At 35.1% G+C, this 24,647-nt stretch overlaps 1 protein-coding gene across 10 annotated transcripts in view; it reads right to left on the bottom strand.

Moving 5' to 3' along the window:
- STXBP5L (syntaxin binding protein 5L) overlaps positions 1–24,647 on the bottom strand; it is a 469,360-nt gene that overhangs the window by 341,804 nt on the left and 102,909 nt on the right. For all 10 annotated transcript variants that reach the window (XM_056793510.1, XM_056793513.1, XM_056793507.1 and 7 more), the window contains exon 3: positions 20,020–20,117. In XM_056793510.1, the coding sequence (XP_056649488.1) occupies positions 20,020–20,117 (98 nt within the window). The remainder of the gene's footprint in view (positions 1–20,019; positions 20,118–24,647) is intronic.

Here is a 24,647-nt window from a genome sequence, read left to right as displayed (position 1 = left end):
GAAAATATGAAGTATCTCATTCACAAAACAGAGGATTTAGAAAATCATTCAAGGAGAGACAATTTAAGAATCATTGGCCTACCAGAAGACCATGACAAAAGAAAAAGCCTAGACATTGTTTTACAGGAAATTATTAAAGAAAACTGCCCCAATATCCTAGAACAAGAGGAAAAAGTGGAGATTGGCAGAATCCACAGATCACCTCCTGTACTTAATCCCCAACTGACAACACTCAGGAATGTTATAGCCAAATTCAAGAACTATCAGACCAAAGTAAAGATATTACAAGCTGCCAAGAAGAAGTCATTCAGATACCAAGGAACCACAGTGAGGATAACTCATGATATGGCTGCATCCACACTGAAAAAAAGAAAGGCATGGAATACGATATTCCGGAAAGCAAGGGAACTAGGTCTACAACCAAGAATCAACTACCCAGAAAAACTGACTATACTCTTAAAGGGGAAAGTATGGTCATTCAACAAAATAGAAAAATTTCAAGAATCCATAAAGAAAAGGCCAGACCTGAACAGAAAATTTGATGTACAAGCACAGAACTCAAGAGAATCATCAAAAGGTAATTAAAAAAGAGGAAGGAAAAGAAAAACAAAACAAAACAAAAATATTTTTTAAGAGACTCAATAAGTTAAAATGATATGTATCCCTATAAGAAAAGAGGTCATTGGTAACTCTTAAAAACTGTTGTTATTACCTGGGCAGCAAAAAGAAGTACACTTAGAGGGAATAGTGACAAACTGTATAGGATGAAAGGACATGACATAAATAGGTACATAGGTATATGCATGCAAAATACATACCCAAGAGCATGCATATATATATATATATATATACACACACACACACACATATATGACTAGAGCTTAAAAATAGTTTAATATTAAAGGAAATGGGAAAAGAAACAAATGGGGGTAAATTTATACGTCATAACGAAGCTCATGGTAGGAGGGGGGAGAACATCAATATACTGGAAGGGTAAAGAAGTCAGAGACAGGAAATACTCAACTTTTACGTGCTTTGAAATTGACACAAAGAGGGAAAAACAATCCAATCCATTGGGGGCAGAGAATAGATTTGCACCCAATAAAAGAGTAGAAGGGTAACAAACAGTCTGGTGGGGAGGGAAGTAGTACAAGAGAGGGAGGGGATGGGGGGTTAATTTTAGAAAGACTACAGGGAAAATAAGGGGGGGATGAGAAAAGAGAGGGGTAGAAAGGGAAGTAAAATAAGGGTGGGAACAAGGGGGACTGTTTAAAAGTAAACATTGGTGTAGAAGGAAATAGTGAAAGAAGAAAAAGCAGGAACAGGAGCAGAAATCAATATGCTGGGAAATACACAGCTAGTAATCATAACTCTGAATGTGAATGGAATGAACTCACCCATAAAACGCAAGTGAATAGCAGAGTGGATTAGAATCAAAAAACCTACCATATGCTGTCTACAAGAAACACACATGAGGAAGGCAGATACACATAGAGTGAAAGTAAGAGAGTGGAGCCAAATCTATTGGACATCAACTGACAAAAAGAAGGCAGGAGTTGCAATCATGATATTCGACAAAGCCAAAGTAAAAATAAATCTAGTTAGAAGAAATAGGGGAAGGTAATTACATCCTGAAAAAAGGTAGTATAGACAGTGAGGAAATATCTGTACTCAACATGTATGCACCAAATGGCATAGCATCCAAATTTCTAAAGGAGAAACTAGAGGAACTCAAAGATGAAATAAATAGAAAAACTATACTAGTGGGAGACCTGAACCTTCCTCTATCTGAACTAGATAAATCAAACCAAAAAATAAATAAGAAAGAGGTAAGAGAAGTGAATAAAATCTTAGAAAAATTAGAGTTAGTAGACATGTGGAGAAAAATAAATAGGGACAAAAAGGAATATACCTTCTTTTCTGCAGCACATGGTACATTTACAAAAACTGAACATGTATTAGGGCATAAAAACATTGCAAACAAGTGCAAAAGAGCAGAAATAATAAATGCAACTTTCTCAGATCACAATGCAATGAAAATAATAATTAGTAAGGGAACATGGAGAGGTAAATCAAAAGTTAATTGGAAATTAAACAATATGATTCTCCAAAACCAGTTAGTTAAAGAACAAATCATAGAAACAATTAATAACTTCATTGAAGAAAATGACAATGGTGAGACATCCTTTCAAAACCTATGGGATGCAGCCAAAGCAGTACTCAGGGGGAAATTTATATCCTTGAGTTCATATATAAACAAATTAAGAAGGGCAGAGGTCAATGAATAGGGCATGCAAATCAAAAAATTAGAAAGTGAACAAATTAAAAATCCTCAGATGAAGACTAAATTAGAGATCCTAAAACTCAAAGGAGAAATTAATAAAATTGAAAGTCAAAGAACTATTGATTTAATAAATAAGACTAGAAGCTGGTATTTTGAAAAAATAAATAAAATAGATAAAGTACTAGTCAGTCTAATTAAAAAAAGAAAAGAAATAAACCAAATTGACAGTATCCAAGATGAAAAAGGAGACCTTACCTCTAATGAAGAGGAAATTAAGGCAATCATTAAAAACCACTATGCCCAATTATATGGCAACAAATATGGCAATCTAGGTGATATGGATGAATACTTACAAAAATATAAATTACCTAGACTAAAAGAGGAAGAAATAAATTACCTTAACAATCCCATATCAGAAAAAGAAATTGAACAAGCCATCAAAGAACTCCCTAAGAAAAAATCCCCAGGTCCAGATGGATTCACAAATGAATTCTATCAAACATTCAAAGAACAACTAATCCCAACATCAAACAAACTATTTGACAGAATAAGTCAAGAAGGAGTTCTACTAAATTCATTTTACGACACAAACATGGTACTGATCCCAAAGCCAGGCAGGTCAAAAACAGAGAAAGAAAACTATAGACCAATCTCCCTAATGAATACAGATGCAAAAATCTTAAATAGGATACTAGCAAAAGGACTCCAGCAAGTCATCACAAGGGTCATCCACTATGACCAGGCAGGATTCATACCAGGAATGCAAGGATGGTTCAATATTTAGGAAAACCATCCACATAATTGACCATATTAACAAGCAAACTGACAAAAATCACATGATTATCTCAGACGCAGAAAAAGTCTTTGATAAAATACAACACCCATTCCTATTGAAAACACTAGAAAGCATAGGAATAGAAGGGCCTTTCCTAAAAATATTAAACAGTATATATCTAAAACCATCAGCAAACATCATCTGCAATGGGGATAAACTAGAAGCCTTCCCAATAAGATCAGGAGTAAAACAAGGATGCCCATTATCACCTCTATTATTTAACATTGTACTAGAAACACTAGCAGTAGCAATTAGAGAGGAAAAAGAAATTGAAGGTATTAAAATTGGCAATGAGGAGACCAAGCTATCACTCTTTGCAGATGATATGACGGTTTACTTAAGGAATACTAGAGAATCAACCAAAAAGTTACTCAAAATAATCAACAACTTTAGCAAAGTTGCAGGATACAATATAAACCCACATAAGTCATCAGCATTTCTATATATCTCTAACCCATTTCAACAGCAAGAATTAGAAAGAGAAATACCACTTAAAATCACCCTAGACAATATAAAATATTTAGGAATCTATCGGCCGAGACAAACACAGGAACTATATGAACACAACTACAAAACACTCTCCACACAGTTAAAACTAGATCTAAACAACTGGAAAAACATTGATTGCTCACGGGTGGGACTAGCTAATATAATAAAAATGACAATCCTACCCAAATTAATTTACTCATTTAGTGCCATACCCATTGAACTACTAAAAAACTTCTTTACTGAATTAGAAAAAAACATAAATAAGTTCATTTGGAAGAACAAAAGATCAAGGATATCCAGGGAAATCATGAAAAAAAAATGCCAAGGAAGGAGGACTTGCAGTCCCAGATTTCAAACTATACTATAAAGCAGTGGTTATCAAAACCATGTGGTACTGGCTAAGAGACAGAAAGGAGGATGAGTGGAATAGACTTGGTGTAAATGATCTCAGCAAGACAGTTTATGACAAACCCAAAGACCCCAGCTTTGGGGACAAAAATCCACTATTTGATAAAAGTTGCTGGGAAAATTGGAAGACAGTGTGGGAGAGATTAGGTTTGGATCAACACCTCACTCCCTACACCAAGATAAACTCAGAATGGGTGAATGACTTGAACATAAAAAGGAAACTATAAGTAAATTAGGTGAACACAGAATAGTATACATGTCAGACCTTTGGGAAGGGAAAGATTTTAAAACCAAGCAAGACTTAGAAAGAGTCACAAAATGTAAAATAAATAATTTTGACTACATCAAATTAAAAAAAATTTGTATAAACAAAACCAATGTAACTAAAATCAGAAGGGAAGCAACAAACTGGGAAACAATCTTCATAAAAACCTCTGACAAAGTTTTAATTACTCAAATTTACAAAGAGCTAAATCAATTGTACAAAAAATCAAGCCATTCTCTAATTGATAAATTGGCAAGGGACATGAACAGGCAGTTCTCAGCCAAAGAAATTAAAACTATTAATAAGCACATGAAAAAGTGTTCTACATCTCTTGTAATCAGAGAGATGCAAATCAAAACAACTCTGAGGTATCACCTCACACCTAGCAGATTGGCTAACATGACAGCTATGGAAAGTAATGAATGCTGGAGGGGATGTGGCAAAGTAGGGACACTAATTCATTGCTGGTGGAGTTGTGAATTAATCCAACCATTCTGGAGGACAATTTGGAACTATGCCCAAAGGGTGATAAAAGACTGTCTGCCCTTTGATCCAGCCATAGCACTGCTGGGTTTGTACCCCAAAGAGATAATAAGGAAAAAGATTTGTACAAGAATATTCATAGCTGCACTCTTTGTGGTGGCCAAAAATTGGAAAATGAGGGGATGCCCTTCAATTGGGGAATGGCTGAACAAATTGTGGTATATGTTGGTGATGGAATACTGTTGTGCTCAAAGGAATAATAAAGCGGAGGAATTCCATGGAGACTGGAACAACCTCCAGGAAGTGATGCAGAGTGAAAGGAGCAGAACCAGGAAAACATTGTACACAGAGACTGATACACTGTGGTACAATCTAAGGTGATGGACTTCTCCATTGGTGTCAATGCAATGTCACTGAAAAATCTGCAGGGATCTAAAAAACACTATCCACAAGCAGAGGATAAACTGTGGGAGTAAAAACACTGATGAAAAGCAACTGCTTGACTGCAGGGGTGGAGGGGATATGACTGAGGAGAGACTCTAAATGAACACTCTAATGCAGATACCAACAACATGGAAATGGGTTCGAATCAAGAACACATGTGATACCCAGTGAAATCGTGCATCGGCTATGGGGGCAGGGGGGATAGAGGGAAGAAAAGAAAATGATCTTTGTTTCCAATGAATAATGTTTGGAAATGACCAAATAAAATAATGTTAAAAAAATCACAATACTATGCTTTTTGGAGAGATCTTTCAATTAAAAAAAATGTATCTTTGATATATGATGTTTACATCAATGACTCACTATGTGTAGGGCATTTTCCCAGGACAGTCTACAGATTCTGGACCTTTTCCTTTGTGGTTAGTACCATTTGTTGGCAAGATGGGTTTATAGAAAAGTCTGTGACAAAGCAACAAGATAAAACAATCTGACTCTTAAACCTGTAGAATTGACCTCAATAATATTGCTTATTAAAACAAACAACAACAAAAAACAGCCTTTTTTCCTTTCATTGTATAGCTTAAAAATAGCATAAGGGCACAGCCCAGGAATTCATTTATGATCATGATTATGACCTTGAAGTACATATAAAATAAGCCACAAAAATAATTATGAAATTTTCTGTGGGGCAATAACTAAGTATATATAATATAGAGGTCCTTTACACAGCAAAAATTCTATCAACAATTCATAGATGAATTTTTTAAATTAAAATTTTTGTTCTGACAAATGAAATAGAAATTAAAACCAAGAACACCAATCTATCTTTCAGATGGAATATGGCAACAATGGGACATGAAACTCCAGATTAAATGTATATAACTTTTCATATAGCTGTGCTACAAAAACATCTTCATTAATAATTTAATTCAACTTTTCTATTTAGCCTGCTATGTGTAAAACCCTAGAAAATACAGAGGCAAAATGAAAAAAAAAATAAAGACCAACAACGTTAGCAAAAACTTATACTTAACATGCAAAGAAAAAAACAGCATCACCTATAATCTGATCTAGAAAATTAACTACACTACCAGTATCAAAGTGATATTTTCAAAACAATTCCAAAGGACTAATTTTATGCAGAGAAGAAATGTAGACTCTACCACACATTAAAAAAGTTAGGTGCATGATCAGAGAAGATGAAATACATGATCCCAAATTTATGTGAGAAAGGCCTGGGGATTTTGGTGAACCAGAAGTCCACTATGACTCAACAGTATGACATGACAACCAAAAAAGTTAATGGTATTATATCCTATACTAATAGAAGAGATAAATCCACAGTGAGAAAAATTCTAATTCTCCTATACTCTGCTCTAATCATCTCACATTTGTAATATTATACTGGTTCTGAGAACCTGAGTTTAAAGAATCCACCAAAAACCTGGAGCTTATCCACAGGATAATGAAGTTAGGAAATGGGCCATTATGTCATAAGTATCAGTTGAAAAAAATGAGGACATTGATTCTGAAGAAAAGAATACTTACAAAGAGTGTGATAGTTATTTTCAAGTATTTCAAGGGGGTAATTAATTTGTTTTACTTGGCTCCCAAACCATGAGCAAAAGATGAAAGGTGTAGGACAGATTTCAGTTCCACATAAAAACAAGAATTTTTCATTTAGTTTTGGTCAAAAGGACAATTATCTGCCTCACTAGGTAATGAACTGGGATAACTAGGCAGCTCAGTGGATAGAGAGCCAGGCCTAGAGATAGGAGGTCCTGGGTTCAAATCTGGCCCCAGACACTTCCGAGCTGTGTGATTCTAGGCAAGTCACTTAATCCCAACTGTTTAGCCCCTAATACTCTTCTGCTTTGGAACCAATACTTAGTATTGACTATAAGAGGATAGTAATGTTCCCCCCACCAAAAAACAAGGAGGAGGAGGAGGTAATGAACTACCAGAGACTTTCAACCAGAGACTTCTCAGAGTTAGCACAGAAGGATTCATGATCAAATGTGTATTGGGACTGGATGACTCCTGAGACCCTGTTCAATTCTGACATTCTGTATTTTTAGAATGAATGAAAGGATATTCAGCTGAAATGGAATATACAGATTAAGTAAACAAAATAAACACTTCAGAGATTTACTGGAAAAACAGCTCCAGAAGATACAGCACATTTTGGAAGTGTAAACATAAGATTAACTCTCCCCTTGCCTATTTTTAGCAAATCAAATCAAGAACTTAGTGTACCCCTATTTACCATTAAGTATGAGAGTTCATGAGTCACTTACTAGAGTAAGCTCACACCTCCAAAGGCTATTGCCCTCACATTGGGCAATGGTAAGCAAATTGAAAGACTGCCATTGGTTTCTGTGAAGAAAGAGGAATGACATGAAAATGACATGGAAAAAAGAAGCATAAAAAGAAGAGACCAGCATGGTCTAGATTCATTCCTTTCCTGGCTTCTGGAAAGATTGTTTCTGGAGATTCATTCCCCTCCTGGCATTTGGGGTTAGTGGCTGAGATCCCAGTCTTAGCTTAAAGAAGACCTTTTCCTTGGATCCTGCATTGGCTTGCTGGGTGAGTGGCTGAAATACCTGCCTTGGCTTTGGAGGAGGCTGTGTTAGTTGAACTCTGGTTGAAGACACCACCTCTTACTGATGATTACCAGGAAATCCAGGTGGAGACAAGAGATTTAGGGAAGTCCCTGCCAGGGCAGAGCCTGGCTTCTCAGGAGAACAGCTGGTAGGCTTATTAGAATCTATCTCTTTATATACATTTTTTCACTTTCACTCTTTCCACCTTTTTGTAAATAAAGCTGCTAAAAGTCAAAATGACTTAATCTATAATATTTTTAAATCAGCAACCATAATTTTACTTTAGAATTCTCATATTTAGTCAAAAACCTAAATTTAAACTCTTACAGAAGAAATATCAATACCTTATACACCTGGCTTGTACCAATCAGGAATAGAATATCTTTTCCCAAGTCTTTGAACAGACTATAACTTTGTAAATAGGAACCACACCCACAAATCAAAAAAGAGTCTGCTTCCATGCTAACTATGTGCTAGACAGAACATCAGATTGTACTTTTGCTATTTTCAGCCACAGATACATAAACACATTTTGATCAGTATCAGTAGGAATATCTTTTAGCACAGTAAATGTCAGACACCAATAGCACTTAATAAATGCTTTTAATGATAATGATGATAGAGCTGAGTATCCCTGAACAGTTATTAACATTTTTTTCCTAAACTGTCTCATACAGTTCTCCAGGCTCCCAAGACAACTAAACAACCTGCTATTTACACAACTAGACAAAAAGAAATCAATACTGTGTGTAAGCCATAGCTTACTTGAATACCTATGGATTCGTTTAGTACTAGGCAACAAACAAACCAGGGCTACAAATTAATGTAATATCAGACATAAAAACCTTGAATCATGTCTTTTAATTATACATTATGAATTATGTATTATTGTATATGTTATATCTGTTACATAATTTATTACATTTGATAAAATGGAATCCAACAGATTAATATTTTGCCTTCTCATTTTCAGAATACTAAATTATACTATTTCTTTAATATTATTGTTATTAAAGTCTTCTTCAAAAGAAAGCTCTTCAGCTTTAGTTATATACTTTATGTCAATTTTGTAAGCTGCTTTTTATTGTTTCACCAAGAGTCATTTCTATGGTATTACAAATCAGGGCAGTTCTCCCAGTCATGTTTTAGGGGCCCTATTTTTCTGTTCGCCAAACAATGATTCAGGAAATCAAACCATGGGAGTGAGGAAGAGGCTGCTCAGTTTGTTAATTCTAAATAAAATATGAAGTTCATACAAACACATTAAGATTACAAATATCTCTAACAATCATACCAGCAAAGAGGTAGCCTGTATCTCTCACCTTCACTCATATCCTTCAGATTATATCCTTGTATTTTAAGGTTTTCTCTCTCCTTTTGGGGACTATTCTTGATTTCATTTTAACCTAACTTCTCATATATAAAATTATGGGAGGAGGGAGTATATTTAATGGATAGTTTCATTCCTCTGGCCTCAGTATCCTATAGGGAAATTCATTGAGCTTTGATGATTCTAAATGGTTCTGGTAGTATTAAGTCTACATTTTGAAAATCATCAGTCTTAATATTAAAGAAATCTATTTATTTTCAGATTTAATGGAAAAAATACTTGATATTCCAGCCTTTAAAAAAATCAATGTAAGGTTTATAAAGAATTTTCTTCAGGAAAATTCTGAGAAACAAATAGTACTTATATCATTATCTCCATTTTACAATAAGAGTACTGGGAAACAGAGAAGTGGACCTGATTTTCTCAGTTTCATGAGGAATTAGTGCCTAGATTTAAACTAAGACATCCTAATTTGCAGAGCTAAGTCTTTTCTATTATCTAAGTGAATTAAAGAAAAATAAGTTTGACCATAACTTCAAAACCAAAAAAGATTAATATAGAAAAATGAGATCATATGAAACTATGAATTTGTTAACGTTCAACATAATTTTAAGTACATATTAAACAACACAATAAAGCCAGCTTTGTTGTGCTTCTCTGTGTTCCCTTCTGAACTTCATTCTTCTCTACGTATTTTTTAATATTTCATTGATGCTCTTTTCTTTTCCCCTTTTCTTGTATTGATATCACTATATATCAAGTCCCTCCAAACAATTCTCCCTCAATTCTCAAAAGGAAAGTGCACTCTCTTATGATAGTAATAGTCACTAGCATCATATAGTGCTTTAAGGTTTGAAATCCCTTTGTGACAATTATTTCATTTTATACTCACAACAACTCTAGAACCTATGTACCATTATTATCTCATTTTATAGAAGAACAAATTAAGGCAGAAAAAAAGTTAAATGAAATATCCAGAGTCATATAGCTAGTAAGGTTCTAAGGGAGATTCAAACTCAATTCTTCCAGACTCAGCACTCCATCAACTCTGACAAGCTGTCTTGTAGCAATAAATTCAGCTGGACAAACAGATTCACACTTTGTCCAAATCTTTAAAATGCTGCTCCATGGGGGCAGCTGGGTAGTTCAGTGGATTAAGAGCCAGGTCTAGAGATGGGAGGTCCTAGGTTCAAATCTGACCCCAGACACTTCCCAGCTGTGTGACCCTGGGCAACTCACTTGACCTCCATTGCCAAGCCCTAACTGCTCTTCTGCATTGGAACCAATATATAGTATTCATTCTAAGACGGAAGGTAAGGGTTTAAAAAAAATGTTTCTCTTGTCTATTATCTTTCCATTTACAGAACAACTTCAGTCATCTGTTAATCTTCATATGTTATGGCTGGTCATTGTATTAATTCTTTCAAAGTTGTTTTCACTTATCTCATAATTAAAAATATAAATAATTCACTTTACTCTTCTTACTTTACTATATTAGTGATTAATGGTTCCCTGATATTTTTTTTAATCAATTGGGTTCTCTTGAATTTTGTATTTGGACATCAAATTTTCTGTTCAATTCTGGTCTTTTCTTTAGGAATACTTGGAAATCTTCTGATTTTGTTAAATGCCAATAGTTTCCCCTTAAAATAAGTAGTCAGTTTTGATGGGTAGGTGATTCTTGGTTGTAGCCCAATTCTCTTCCCTTCTGGAGTACCATATTCCAAGGCTTGGAGTCCTTTAGTGTGGAAGATGCCAGATATTACGTAATCCTGATTGGGGCTCCATTATATCTGAATTCTTTTTTTCTGGCCACTTGCAGTATTTTCTCCTTGACTAGGAAGTTCTTGAAAATGGCTATAACATTCTAGGGAATTGACATTTGGAGACTTAATGTGGGAGATGATCTGTGGATTCTTTCAATGTCTATTTTGACCTCTTGCTCAAAAATATCAGAGAAATTTTCTTGGATAATTTTTTAGAATATTATGTCCAGGCTTATTTTGGATCATGGCTTTTAGGTAGTCCATTAATTCTCAAATTGTCTCTCCTGGATGTTTTCCAGGTCAGTCATTTTTTCAATTCATGTTTCCAATTTTTTCATTCCTTTGATTTTGTTTTTTTATTTCTTGTTGTCTTGTGAAATCAATAACTTCTACCTAACCAATTCTAGTTTTTTAAAGACTGGTGTTCATTTGTGATTTTTTGATTTTCCTTTTCAGTTTGGTCTATACTATTTTTCATGGCTTCCAGCAATTCAGTTCTGGTTTTCAGTTTACTTATTACTTCATTTGATTTCTATGCCTCTTTTTCCATTTGGGCAATTTTGTCTTTTAAATCTTTTTGTATTGCTTTTATTTCTTTTTCCCACTTTTCTTCCCATTTTTCTTCTATCTTACTTAGTTCTTGAACTCCTTTTTTGAATTCCTCCAGAGCTTGTGACCAGTTTCTTTTTTTGTAAAGCTTACATGTATTTGCTTGATTCTCATTCTCTCCTATTGCTTCTGTGTTTTGCTCTTTTTCTCCATAGAAATTTTCCAGGGACAAGAACTTTTGTTGCTATTGTTTACTCCTTATACTGCTGGAGGATTGGGATTCCTGCATGTTGGTTGTCATTTATTTCTTAGCTTCTGTCTCACAGGGCTTTGCCTTGGTACTATCTTCCTTTCCCTGTCAGAGGCCTGAGTGAGTGCAAGTAGAACTATGGTGTTTTTTGTGCAGTATGCTTCAAAGCATATTGCCCTGAGGCTATTGCAGCTGCTCCTGGAGCTCTGAACCCCATCTCCAGTGACTGAGATTTTCAATGGGGTCTGTGGTATAGTATGCTGCACTGTGTTTTGACCTGAGGCTATCTTCCCCAACCCTGCTGCCTCCCCTGTGGCTGCATTCTTTCTTATCAATCCCTCAGGATTGTCCTGGATCATTGCATTGCTATAAGAAGCAAAGTCGATTACATTGAATCCTTCCACAATGTTTCAGTCTCTGTATACAACATTTTCCTGGTTCTGCTCATTTCAGTCCACATCAGTTTATGGAGGTCTTTCGAGTTCACATAGAAATCCAGCAGTTCATCATTCCTTATAGCACAATAGTATTCTATCACCATCATATACAACAATTTGTTCAGTCACTCCCCAATTGAGGGAAACCACTTTATTTTCCAATTTTTTTTTTGCCATAGAAAAGAACACAGCTTATAAATATTTTTATACAACCACTTTTTATTATCTCTTTGGGGTACAAAACTATTAGTGGTATTGCTGGATCAAAGGGAATGCATTCTTTTAAAGTCCTTTGGGTAGCTAGGTGGCTCAGGGGAGTAGCTAGGTGGCTCAGTGGATAGAGCACTGGGCCTAGAGTCAAGAAGACTCATCTTTCTGGGGGCAGCTGGGTAGCTCAGTGGATTGAGAGCCAGGCCTAGAGGTGGGAGGTCCTAGGTTCAAATCTGACCTCAGACACTTCCCAGCTGTGTGACCCTGTGCAAGTCACTTGACCCCCATTGCCTAGCCCTTACCACTTTTCTGCCTTGGAGCCAATACACAGTATTGACTCCAAGATGGAAGGTAAAGGTTTAAAAAATAATAAAATAAAATCAAGTCCTTTGGGCATAATTCCAAACTGCCTTCCAGAATGATTGGATCAAGTCATAGTTCCACTAGCAATGTATTAGTTTCCCAATTTTGCCATGTCCTCTCCAACATTTATTATTTTCCTTTACTGTCATACTAGTCAATCTGCTAGGTGTGAGGTGGTACCTCAGAGTTGTTTTAATTTGCATTTCTCTAATTATAAGGGATTTAGAAAACTTTTTCATGTGTTTATTGATAGTTTTGATTTCTTTATCTGAAAACTGACTATTCATGTTTCCTGTCCATTTATCAATTGAGGAATGGTTTGATTTTTTGTACAACTAATTTACTTCCTTATATATTTGAGAAATTAGACCTTTGTCAGAGGTTTTTGTTATAAAGATTTTTTCCCAATTTGTCACCTCTCTTCTAATTTTGGATACATTGTTTCTGTTTATACAAAACATTTTAAATTTAATTTAATTTAATCAAAAATTACTTTTTAATATTGTACTAGAAATGCTAGTAGTTAGAGAAGACAAAGAAATTATCAAAGTAGGCAATGAGGAAACTAAGCTATCACTCTTTGCAGACGATCTGATGGTATACTTAGAGAAGCTGAGAAAATTAACTAAAAAGCACATAAAACATTTTTCATTTCTATATATTTCCAAAAAAAACCTCAACAGTAAGAATTAGAAAGAGAAACTCCATTTAAAAATCACTGTGGATAATATCAAATATTTGGGGATCTATTTGCAAAGACAAACTCAGGAATTATATGAACACATCTATGAAACACTTTTTACACAGTATAACTAGATCTAAACAATTGGAAAAACATTAACACTCATGGGTAGGATGAGCTAATATAATAAAAATCGTCATCCTACCTAAATTAATTCATACATTCAGTGTCATACCTATCAAAGTACCAAAAATCTTTTTACACAATTGGAAAAAATTATAAAATGTTTATCTGGAAGAATAAAAGATCAAGAATATCAAGGGAACTAATGAAAAAAATGTGAAGGATGGAGGCCTAGCAGAACCAGATCTTAAACTGTACTATAAAGCAGTGATCATCAAAACAATATAGTACTGGCTATGAGAGAGAAGGATGGATCCATGGAAAAGACTAGAAATAAATGACCTCAGTAAGACAGTGTTTGATAAACCCAAAGATCCTAGCTGTGGAGGCAAGAATCTGTTATTTGCCATAACTGCTGGGAAAATTAGAAAACAGTATGGGAAAAATTAGGATTTGTTCAACATCTCACATCCTATACTAAGATGAATTCAAAAATGGGTTAATGACTTAAAATATAAAGAGAGGAATTATAAGCAAATTGTGTGAATATAGAATAGTTATACCTATTGGATCGATGAGAAAGGAAAGAATTTAAGACCAAGCAAGAGACAGAGAACATTACAAGATAAAAATGAATAATTTTGATTATATTAAATTTAAAAGATGTTATACAAACAAAACCAATGCAACCAAAATTAGAAAGGAAGCAACAAACTTGGGAAACATTTTATAACAAAAATATCTGACAAAAGCCTAATGTCTCAAATTTATAAGGGACTAAGTTAAATGTACAAGAAATCAAGCCATTCCCCACTTGACAAATGGTCAAGGGACATAGACAATAGACAATTTTCAGATGAAGAAATCAAAACTATTAATAATCATATAAAAAGTGCTCTAAATTCCTCCTAATTAGAGAAATGCAAATAGTTCTGTGATTTGTTCTTTAACTCAGTTTTGGAGAACTAGATTATTTAATTTCTAATTATTTTAATTTGTCTCTCCATGAACCCTTACTAATTATAATTTTTCTCACATTATGATCTGAAAAAGTTGCATTTATTATTTCTGCTTTTCTGCATTTGTTTGAGATGTTTTCATGGCCTTTGTATATATTTCATGTGTTGCTGAAAAGAAGGTATATTTCTTTTTTTTTAAAACCCTTACATTCCATCTTAGAATCAGTACTGCATATTGGTTCTAAGGCAGAAAAGTGGTAAGGGCTAGGTAAGTGATTTGGCCAGAGTTATATAGCTAGGAAGTATCTGAGCCCAGATTTGAAACCAGGACCTTCCACCTCTGGGCCTGGCTCTCAATCTGTTGAGCCAATCAGATGCTCCACGTATATTCCTTTTTATCCTTATTCACTTTTCTCCAAATATCTATTAACTCTAATTTTTCTAAAATTTCATTCAACTTTTCTTACTTCTTTCTTTTATTTTTTTGGTTGAATTTATCTAGATCTGATAGGGGAAGTTTGAGATCCCCCACTATATGTATAGTTTTAGTATATATTTTCGCTCTAGCTCCAATAGTTTCTCCTTTAAAAATCTGAATGCTATACCATTTGTTACATATATGTTGAGTACTGCTAATTCTTCATTGTTTATATTGCTTTTTATCAGGATATAATTACATTCCTTATCTCTTTTAATCAGACCTAATTTTGTTTTAACTTTGTCAGAGATCATGATTGCTACTCTTGTTTTCTTTTTCTCAGTTGATGTCCAATAAATTGTTTCACCTCTTACCTTCACCCTGCGTGTGTATCTACCTGCCTCATATGTGTTTCTTGAAAACAATATGTGATGAAATTTTGCTTTTTAATCCACTCTATTATCCACTTCTGTTTTATGGATGAGTTCATCCCATTCACATTCACAGTTATGATTACCATTTGTGTATTCCCCATCATTTTGATTTCTTCTTTTAATCCTGCCCTTTGGGGAATACATGCACTTTACAAGATCTACATGAAGGTTCAAAAAGGGAGAGTGTGAAAGCTGGATTTGGCTCTCCCCTGATTGTAACAATGAAGGTACTTAGCTCTTCCTTGATTGTGAAGATTAATTGTAATCCCCTGTCTATTTTTAGATTTTAATACCCAAAAATGTAAGTACAGTACTTAAAGTTGAATATGGATATCTATCCATTTTGGATTTTAACCACAAAAAGGTATGAACACCCATTTCATACACTGAGTAGGAGGTCTGTGACCCACATGTGAAAGAGTGGGCAGTCGTGGAGTGGAGCGTCGGCTGTGATTGGTAGATGTAAAAATTTAGGGGAAATGACACAAGAGAAAAAGGTCTTTAAAAGTGGAAACAGAGACACACACAGACACTTGGAGTGGAGATTCACACTTGGAGTGGAACTTCCTGTAAGAAGCAGTTCTACTGGAGTTGAAGCTGATAAAGAATCTGCTGATTGAACTGACACATGGTGAGTGTAAAGGCTAACTTCCTTTCCTTGACCTTTCCAGAGGCCTTTCCGGCCCCTCATCTTGAGATTCCTTTCCCCTAGCTGGGGCCTTTGAATTCCTACCTGCTTCAGAGGAAGCCGGAGATCTCTCTCCTTTTTCTTCTCTTTCTCTCTTCCTTAATATCTTCCCTCTATTATAAAATAAACTACCATCACCAAATCCCTGGTGACCAATTAAATATATTCAGTCCAACCATAAATTTAACAATTGTAACTCGGAACTCTGACATAAGAGAATGATTAGATTCCCTGCTTACAGATAAGGAAAAGTCAAAAATTCCTGATGGTTAAGTGTGCCTGTCAGCTTAGTTCAGCCAATAGCAGTAATTTAGAATTATATCCCACAGGGATTACAACTTCAAGAAAAGAATAAATTAATCTACAGCAAGAATGAGGAAAATGCAGACTCAGTCAAGGTCTATCCCACATGACATAAGTAGAAGGGGTGATTAGACCATTAATGGTTGAGCAGCTATAGAATATTCCAGAAAAGATTCAAGGACAAGGAAAGTAATTTCTAATGAGTCACTGCACACAAGCCTCTAAGGTAGAAGAGCTCAGAAGGGCAGCATAGGTCCAAAATCTGTGGAGTAGCTCTGGGACCCAGAGAAGAAGTTTAGAAATGCAAGATAGCCAATCTCCCTAATGAATATTGATGCAAAAATGTTAAACAAAATACTAGCAAGGTGATCACAGCAATATATCACAAGGCTCATACACAATGACCAGGTAGATTTTATACAAGAAATGCAGGGATGGTTAAGTATTAGGGAAACTATCAACATAATTGGTCATAGCAATAACAAAACAACAGAAACCATATGATTTTCTCAACTGATGCAGTATATAAGTTAAATAAGGTAACAGTATACTCCTTTTTCAAGGTTAAACTAATCAGTTATCCCATGTTCAGTTCCAATTGTTGCTTCTTGCCCTGCATACAGATTCCTTAGTAGACAAATAAGATGACCTAGTAATCCCAACTCCTTAAAGATTTGCTACATTTTGTTGAGATCCATAGTCAAAGACTTTAGTGTAGTAAATGAAGCAGAAGTAGGTATCTTCCTTGAATTGTTACATGGCAGTGATTCAGGAAGGGAATATAAACAAACAAATAAGTAAATAAATAAATAAATAAATAAATGGATGAATGAATGAATGAATGAATGAGTGAGTGAATATATACATATAATCACCTGCTTGCTTGGTTATTCCGTTATGCCTCCAGACAAATTTTTCTCTCCATTTGAAATTCTTGTCTAATATTTTCTATTAATCTACATATCTCTCCTCCTTTTAAATTTGTTTTAAAACATATATTTTTCTAAAATGTTTTTCTTCACTAATACCATTTGCTTAAGTAACTCTTACTATATAACTCCTATGGAATTAATTTGTCTGCAACTTTAAAAATCTGTACTAGTTTACATGTTTTGTAAATCTTAGTTTTTCTTTTTTTAATTTTTATTTCTTATATTTTAATGGAAATTCCTCTAGGACTGAAATCATGTTTTAATTACCTTTTTTCATACAGTATTCAGTAGCATCTAGAATAATAAGCACTCTAGTAATCTTAACTTTTCCCAAAAACTTCATGAAAACCAGACAACTCTATGGTTTCTTGTTATAGAAATACATATATAAATTTCACATAGAAATATAAGACTTATTTATAATTGTTTTTACTTTTCTCAGCATCCAATATGAAATAGATTTCCATCAATGGACTTTATTCCTGTAAGTTTTTCATGAGGTTGTTATGGGGACAGTGCCAGTAACTCTTGGCAAGATAAAAGCACAGTAGAAAAAAATTACATTTGATGCTTCAGTCATTACTGGCTATTTTTTGGTCTGTTTATATCACTGGGAGGAACTCATAATTATGATTTTTTTAGTGGCATTCAAAAGGTTTTTCCTGGATTTCTGCTCCTATTTTCCCTATACTTCTTCCCAAATTTTCCTTTTATTCTTTAAACTTTTTGTTTCTTCTCAATTTCTCCCAAAAGCTTGGATTTACATGTACATATTATTGATAACCCTTTAAAGATCTTAACCCCTCCTTTTATATCCATTACTCACTAGATCCTCATGATAACCATGTGAAGAAAGTAGAACATCATTATTATGAAAGAAAGAGAAAAAAGGAAGGGACAATGAGGCTCCAAGAGGATCTGAGACCTTTACCCTAACACAACTAGTGAGCAGCAAAAGCTGGGCCAGAACTGCACCTTTTGACTCCAGGTCCAGTGCTTTCTCCTCAATAGCATGCTCCCTTATAGCAACAACATTAATCATTTAACTTATTGCTCAAGGATATTTCCCCTGATATTTTAAAGAACACTGGCTGTCAATTCTACCTGAGTGCACATAACTAAAGATTTCAACGATTAATCAGGCACCCTTGTACTACTACTCTATAAAATATTTCAGAAATCACTTTGTTTAATCAGTCTTCCCAGATCTTGGCTGAATATTTCTCAGAAGGAAAGTAGCTTGATTTGTGCTACAGATAAATCATCCTAAAGCTCTGCTTTGTGCATGTCACTCACCAACTCAAAAAATCCTTAGGGATTTATAGAGAATAAATTCCTTACACTCAAAGCCCTTCATAATCGAGTCCCAATGTACCTCTTCAACCTTGTATCTCACTGATCCTTTACATGATGCCTCCAGCCCTAGAGATCTATTCAGTTTGATCCTCCAGAGAAGCCACTCTACTCAATGATACAATGTCATTCAGCCACTATTTATAAAGTGCTTACTGCTTAGTAAAATATGTTAGTAGTGAGAATGAAAAAAACATAGATAAGACATAGTGTTTACCTTTAAATAACTTACAAATTGATGATATAATGGAAAGAGCAATGGATTTATAAACCTGGTCAGAGGGACCCAGGTTCAAATGTTGCCTGTCATTTACTATCTGTGTAATATTGGAAAAGTCTTTTTCACCTAATAATTACCCCCATTTATAAAATGAAAATTTCAATCTAGATGTCTCCTAATAGCCCTTCTAGCTTTAAATCTATGAACTTTTTACCTCTGAGATACTTTCCAACTATTGGCACTGTCAGGAAAATGCATTTTACCTGCTTCCCAACAATAAATGTATTCACTAAGGCACCAGCCAGTTGTTTGTAATTCTATTTACCAGTAAGCATGGACTTTGGATACACCCTATCTGGTTTGGCCTTATGGTTTTTATGTACTCTCCATTTCTGAGTTTATCTGGCCTCTGACTCATGGTGGTTCAGAAACCAATGTTTGCCCTGAGTCTCCTGTACTTCCCCTATTATCTGACCTGATCCTCTCTCCACTGCTACCTTGACCCAATGTAACAATGCCATGATCAGTGTGTGCCAGGCATAGACCTCCATATGATCATGTTCTAAACAAATGTACTCATTGCAATAATTATAGCATGAAGTAAAGTATAATATCTGAATGTGGAAAAAAAAACTGACCTGATTTTTTAAGCAATATTTTAAAGGGTAAAAGCACAGAATACTAGAGTGAGCATTTCAAAATATACTTGGACATAGATTTTACTATGATTACTTGTTAATAGGTATTGGCTAGCAATTTCATTGTCCCTTTGCTCATTCTATAAATCCCTTTGCTACTTCATTCCCCCCTCTCCCCAGCCCCCAAGTTCCCACGACTAGGAGTATATTAGAATATCCCTCTTTTACCACCTGTCATGGTCATAAGAAACTACACAATGTCTATATTATTATAGTTGCCTTTGAATCTTTACACTAAAGAAAAATATGCTTACTGGAAAGGGTTTTTTAAACATTTTTAAAAATATTTTTGAATTTTCATCCTCAGTTAAGTAAATAAATGAAAATTATAAAAACCACACAGTAATAACTTGAAGTTAGACAACTTTTTCCTTTCCCTACATGAAGAACCCAGAGTTATATAATACAATAAGGGAATTTCACTTACCCAAATATTTATAGAACTGTAACTGATGACAAAAATACCCATGAGTTAACATAAGAGCAAGGATACATTCGTATAGCACCTGTTCTTGTCCCAATAGCCAAAATTTTCTGGACTGGATCAAAGGCTAAGGCTGTGGGCTGATAAGGAAACCCATGCCGGACAGTCTGAAAGAAAGTAAATAATATAAGGATTTAATTTGTAATAATAATAAAAATTAGGTCTCCATACATGTTTTAAGCAATTTAATCAGCATTTTAAGTTACAATATATTATTGAAGTCATCTTTTTACTAAAAGTTAAAAAACTACTCCCTTTAAGGCTCTTATCACCTTTCTCTGGACTACTGCAATAACCTTCTAACTGGTCTTTCTGCAAGTTCCTCCCTACTCTAATCTATCTTTCACTCAACTGTCAAGGTGATTGTTCTGAATCATGGATATAATCATGTTATTTCTTGCTCAATGAGTTGTAATGATGCCTTCTGCTTGGCATTTACAGTTCTTCATAACTTACTCTCTTCCTTACTTTTACAGTCTTTTAACACATTACTTTCCTCCACATGCATTGATCCAGCTACACTGGCCTTCTGGCCTTTCATTCCATATCTCATTTTCATGCCTTTGCCCTGGTTGTTCTCCCCCTCCTCTATCCTAGAATGCTTGGGCCCCTCCCTTTACTTCTTAGTTTCTCTGAGTTCTTTTGAGGCCCCCCAAAAAAAACTACCTTCTAAGAAAAGGCCTTTTCAGACTCCTAGAACCTTCCCTTTCCATTCTGTATTGCCTTTTTTTTTACTCTGTATATACCTTATATATACTTGATTATTTTCATGTTGTTTCCCCCATTAGAATGTACATTCCTTGAAAACAGACATGGTTTTTGCCTTTCCTTGAATCCCCAGAATTTAGCACAATAGTAAATACTTAAATCCTTGTTGACTCACCAATATAATGTATACTAAATTATAAATCATTTAGGTTTAGTTTCTAATTTTGGCCCCATCTGTAATAAATATTTTAATAATGATTTCTTTTATCACTAGTATTCTTGAACTCTGAACAAAAATAAATCCTATCTAGAATTAATAATAAGTATATGAAATAGTAAACCAACTCTCCCTGGATGGTAAGTTCTTTTATGTGACCACATCTATTAAAACTCTCTTAATACAATGTCAAATATTCAGAGATTCCAAAGACATGATTTTTATATAAGTAGAATATTCTCTGAGTTACTCCCCTAATTTGTATTGTCTTTGAGGAGTTGGGAACCCTGAGAGGTGGTTACTACCACAAGTTTTAGGGGTGTCCTCTGTGAGTCTGCATTTCTACAGTTTATGAACCCCGCAATATTTTGTTTTATTTTCCCACTACAGTGGATAAAAGAATATGGATACAAGAGATATAATAAAAACTTAATCAACAAGAAGTGAAGCAGAAGAAAAATAGAAGGATATATTTAGAATTGTAAATGTGGATAACTAGAAAGATTGTAGTGTCCTCAACAAAAAAATAGAGATATTAGGAAGGATATGATATAGGTAGAGAGAAAAATATAATGAGTTCTATTTTGGACATACTAAGTTTGCAATGCCTATAAAATTCATGTAGAAATATCCAGGAGGCAGTTGATAATGTGGTCCTGAAAGAATCAGATGAGGGATAGATATTTCATCTGTATAGAGATAATAATGAATCCATGAGAGCTGCTTAATTCAGAAAGAAAGGGAATACAGAAAAATGGCCTCTAGAACTTGGAGATAAAAATGTGTATCTTTGTTGGAGATGATTTCCTGCATTAAGCAATAAAATGAATCAGGTTAAAAGTAGCTAGGTTGTTCTGTGTTTCGGTCATTTTGGTGCACATAATAAAGTATGTCATCTTTGTAAAGCAAACAACTACTGGTGAAACCCATGGTGCATCCCCAGAGGGAAACAAATGCACTATTCCACTACACAGTCCAATGAGATTTGTTGCTAGGGATATGCTGCTAGTAAAGTCTATTGGGACCTTGGAACCCCTATTTGGGTTTTATAATCTACACACATATGGCACATATGCCCACAAAGTATCAGATTTCCTTCCTCATCAAGGACTCATCCAAATTGCTAGGTGGCCAGGCTCAGTTTTATGATGCCTAAATCACTTCTAAAGGAGCTTTGCAGAAGGCATGTAGTGCTACTGTCCTAGTTCATAGGAGCTGAAAAAGTAGGTACATTGTGATTTTACCACTCATTCTACTGTGCCAAATGCACTATTCCAAAATATCAACCAACTATATCAACCAACACCTTTTCTAGAGTCTGATGAGTGCTGGCATCAAGCGCCTTACCCCGACATTCAATACATCCTGCAGTGCCAGTTCTGTTTACCAAAAGTGGCCCATTAGGCATTTGCTTTCCATGACCAGTTCCAAGCTGGTAAGCTGGGGGTTCTTACCCATTTGAAGTTTGAGAATAGGTTGAGATCCTTTCAGTTCCAAGATGTCTAATCATTCACTTGACTAAATAAAACTATGTGGTAGAAGTGAGTGCTAGGGGAACTCCTGCCCCCCAACAGGGCAGGGGGGGGGTTGGTCCCCAGATGACCACTGTGAGAAGCTCTAGCTATCTGGAGGGAACCAGCTACTAGATGGTTCGATTAGTCTTCGATTAGTCTTTTGTTCCTATACCCAAATCATATGATCAATTTACACTGCAGGACCACTATGACCCTCCACCAGAGTTTCCTCTGGCTTTGCCCTGCATAGGAGTAGTTCACCATATACTAAATTTTGCTATCTGGTCAAATCTACAGAATCTAATAGCAATTCTTTCAAGAGGAATCCTATGACTCTCTTCACAAAAGACAGGACATCTGTCAAGACACTCAGTTGGTAATGGGTCTTGGAATTAAAGGCTTAAATAATACAGAATATTGTAAAGTGTTTTGAAAACCATCAAGAGCTACATAAAATATATAAATATAGACATTAAAGCATGGAAAAATAATACTTAGTCAAATGATGGAAAGTCCAGTAACTGGATCTATTCAATGTTCCTATGGTCACAAAGAAGAAAAGGGAATAATGGGAAAAGAGTCAGAGTTAAAAAAAAGCAGGATTTGAGACATAGGCCTAGAACTATAGGACCCTGAACAAGTCACATAACCATTTAGAGCCTCATTTTCGTCATCTATAAAATGAGTTTAATAACAGTTAATCTATCCAACTCACACAGTTGTTACAAGGAAATCCTCTTTATGTCTTAAAATATTCTATGAGGGTAACTCTAATGATTAGCTGAGAAATGGCATTAATATTATATGACTCTTACATATTATGTAATACTTCCTTGTCACGAAGGGAATTCAGTGTGAAAAATACCTGATTTTACCTGCTAATATCTCATTTCACCTAGTACAGAAGTTAATCTAATTTGTAATGATCATTAATAAATCTCTTATAATATAATATTTTAATTATTTGAGATTAATTTTGAATTTTACACAATGGCGACCAGAAGTTGGAGAAAAGAATTCTCAATTTTTTAAGATAGTCTAAGTCAGGTTTCTACTGCCATGGTTTTTCGCCCTCCTCTTCCCCCCTCCCCAAACACTGAAAGAACTCCGGGAGAACTCCAAACTCTCTTCGGAGCTGCTGCCTTACTTCTGCAGTCCCAATTTTTTTGCCAGTTGCCTGCCGTACTAGCCCGGCTGTTGTAGTTTGAGAGACTTGGTGGAGAAGTGATAAGCCACTTCTCTTGCCCATCTACTTGAGCCAATGTTCCTCGTTGCTACCTCTCTTGGGAGCTGCTGCCTATGGTGCCTGCTTCTGTTCCTGAAACTGCTTGCTTCTCCTCCTGCTCAGGCCCCCGGCCCTTGGCCCCAAGCCCTGGCTGCTATTACTGGTCCTGTTATGCTGCTGGTAGTTGCTGCCCTGCTTTTGGAACTAATAAACTGGGAGTCCTTGGAGTCGCTCTTCAGTGAGCAGGTATAAACCAGGGTGTGTTTTCCTTAGGCAATAATTAGCCTCCAAACTCCCTGTCCAAGTGGCAGGGAAAGCAAACTGCTTCCTAGCGTTTTACCCCAAGGGGAAGGGAAAGGGAGGTTACTTTTCCAAATATGAAGTAAAATTGAAAGCATGGCACACTCTATGAAAGAACAGTGCATTACCTATCTGAAACAGCTCCCAGTTTTAGGATGTTTTTTCTTCCTACCATTCCTCGGTACACTGGTCCTTTCGATTATCTTGCCTGAAGTTCAGGAGAGAAATTCATCTCCCTTTAGCCACTTGCCATTTGGGCCTGCCCAGTCTCTAAGATTCATCCAATTTGGGATTACTCCACACTATGCTCAGCAAGGAATTCTTCCTCACTATGGGAGATCCCAGAAATCTGACAAAAGGTAACTGAATGTATAGAAAAGGAACTTTAAAGAGTCTGGAGGTGAAATTTTTAAGCCTTTGCAGACTCCACTATTTTATGAAAATCTCTGAATCTTATTGTATTTTGCTGATAGTCTGCTTTACAATTTAATTTTGTTGTTTTAAGTTCATATATTAATCTGATCAATACTATTTTGTTACATTGAATCATTTTAGTATACTGTGTTTTAGCTTTTATACATATTCTGTTACCTTTCCCCTATAACTATACTGAGCAAATATCATTGTATAAGCCCATAAAAAGTCTTTTTCTTCCATTTTGCCTTTGTTAATT

Source organism: Monodelphis domestica, chromosome 4, assembly GCF_027887165.1.
Source record: "Monodelphis domestica isolate mMonDom1 chromosome 4, mMonDom1.pri, whole genome shotgun sequence".
Lineage (NCBI taxonomy): Eukaryota > Metazoa > Chordata > Mammalia > Didelphimorphia > Didelphidae > Monodelphis > Monodelphis domestica.
Note: the sequence above shows the minus strand (reverse complement) of the source record. Positions and strands in the feature narration are given on the sequence as shown.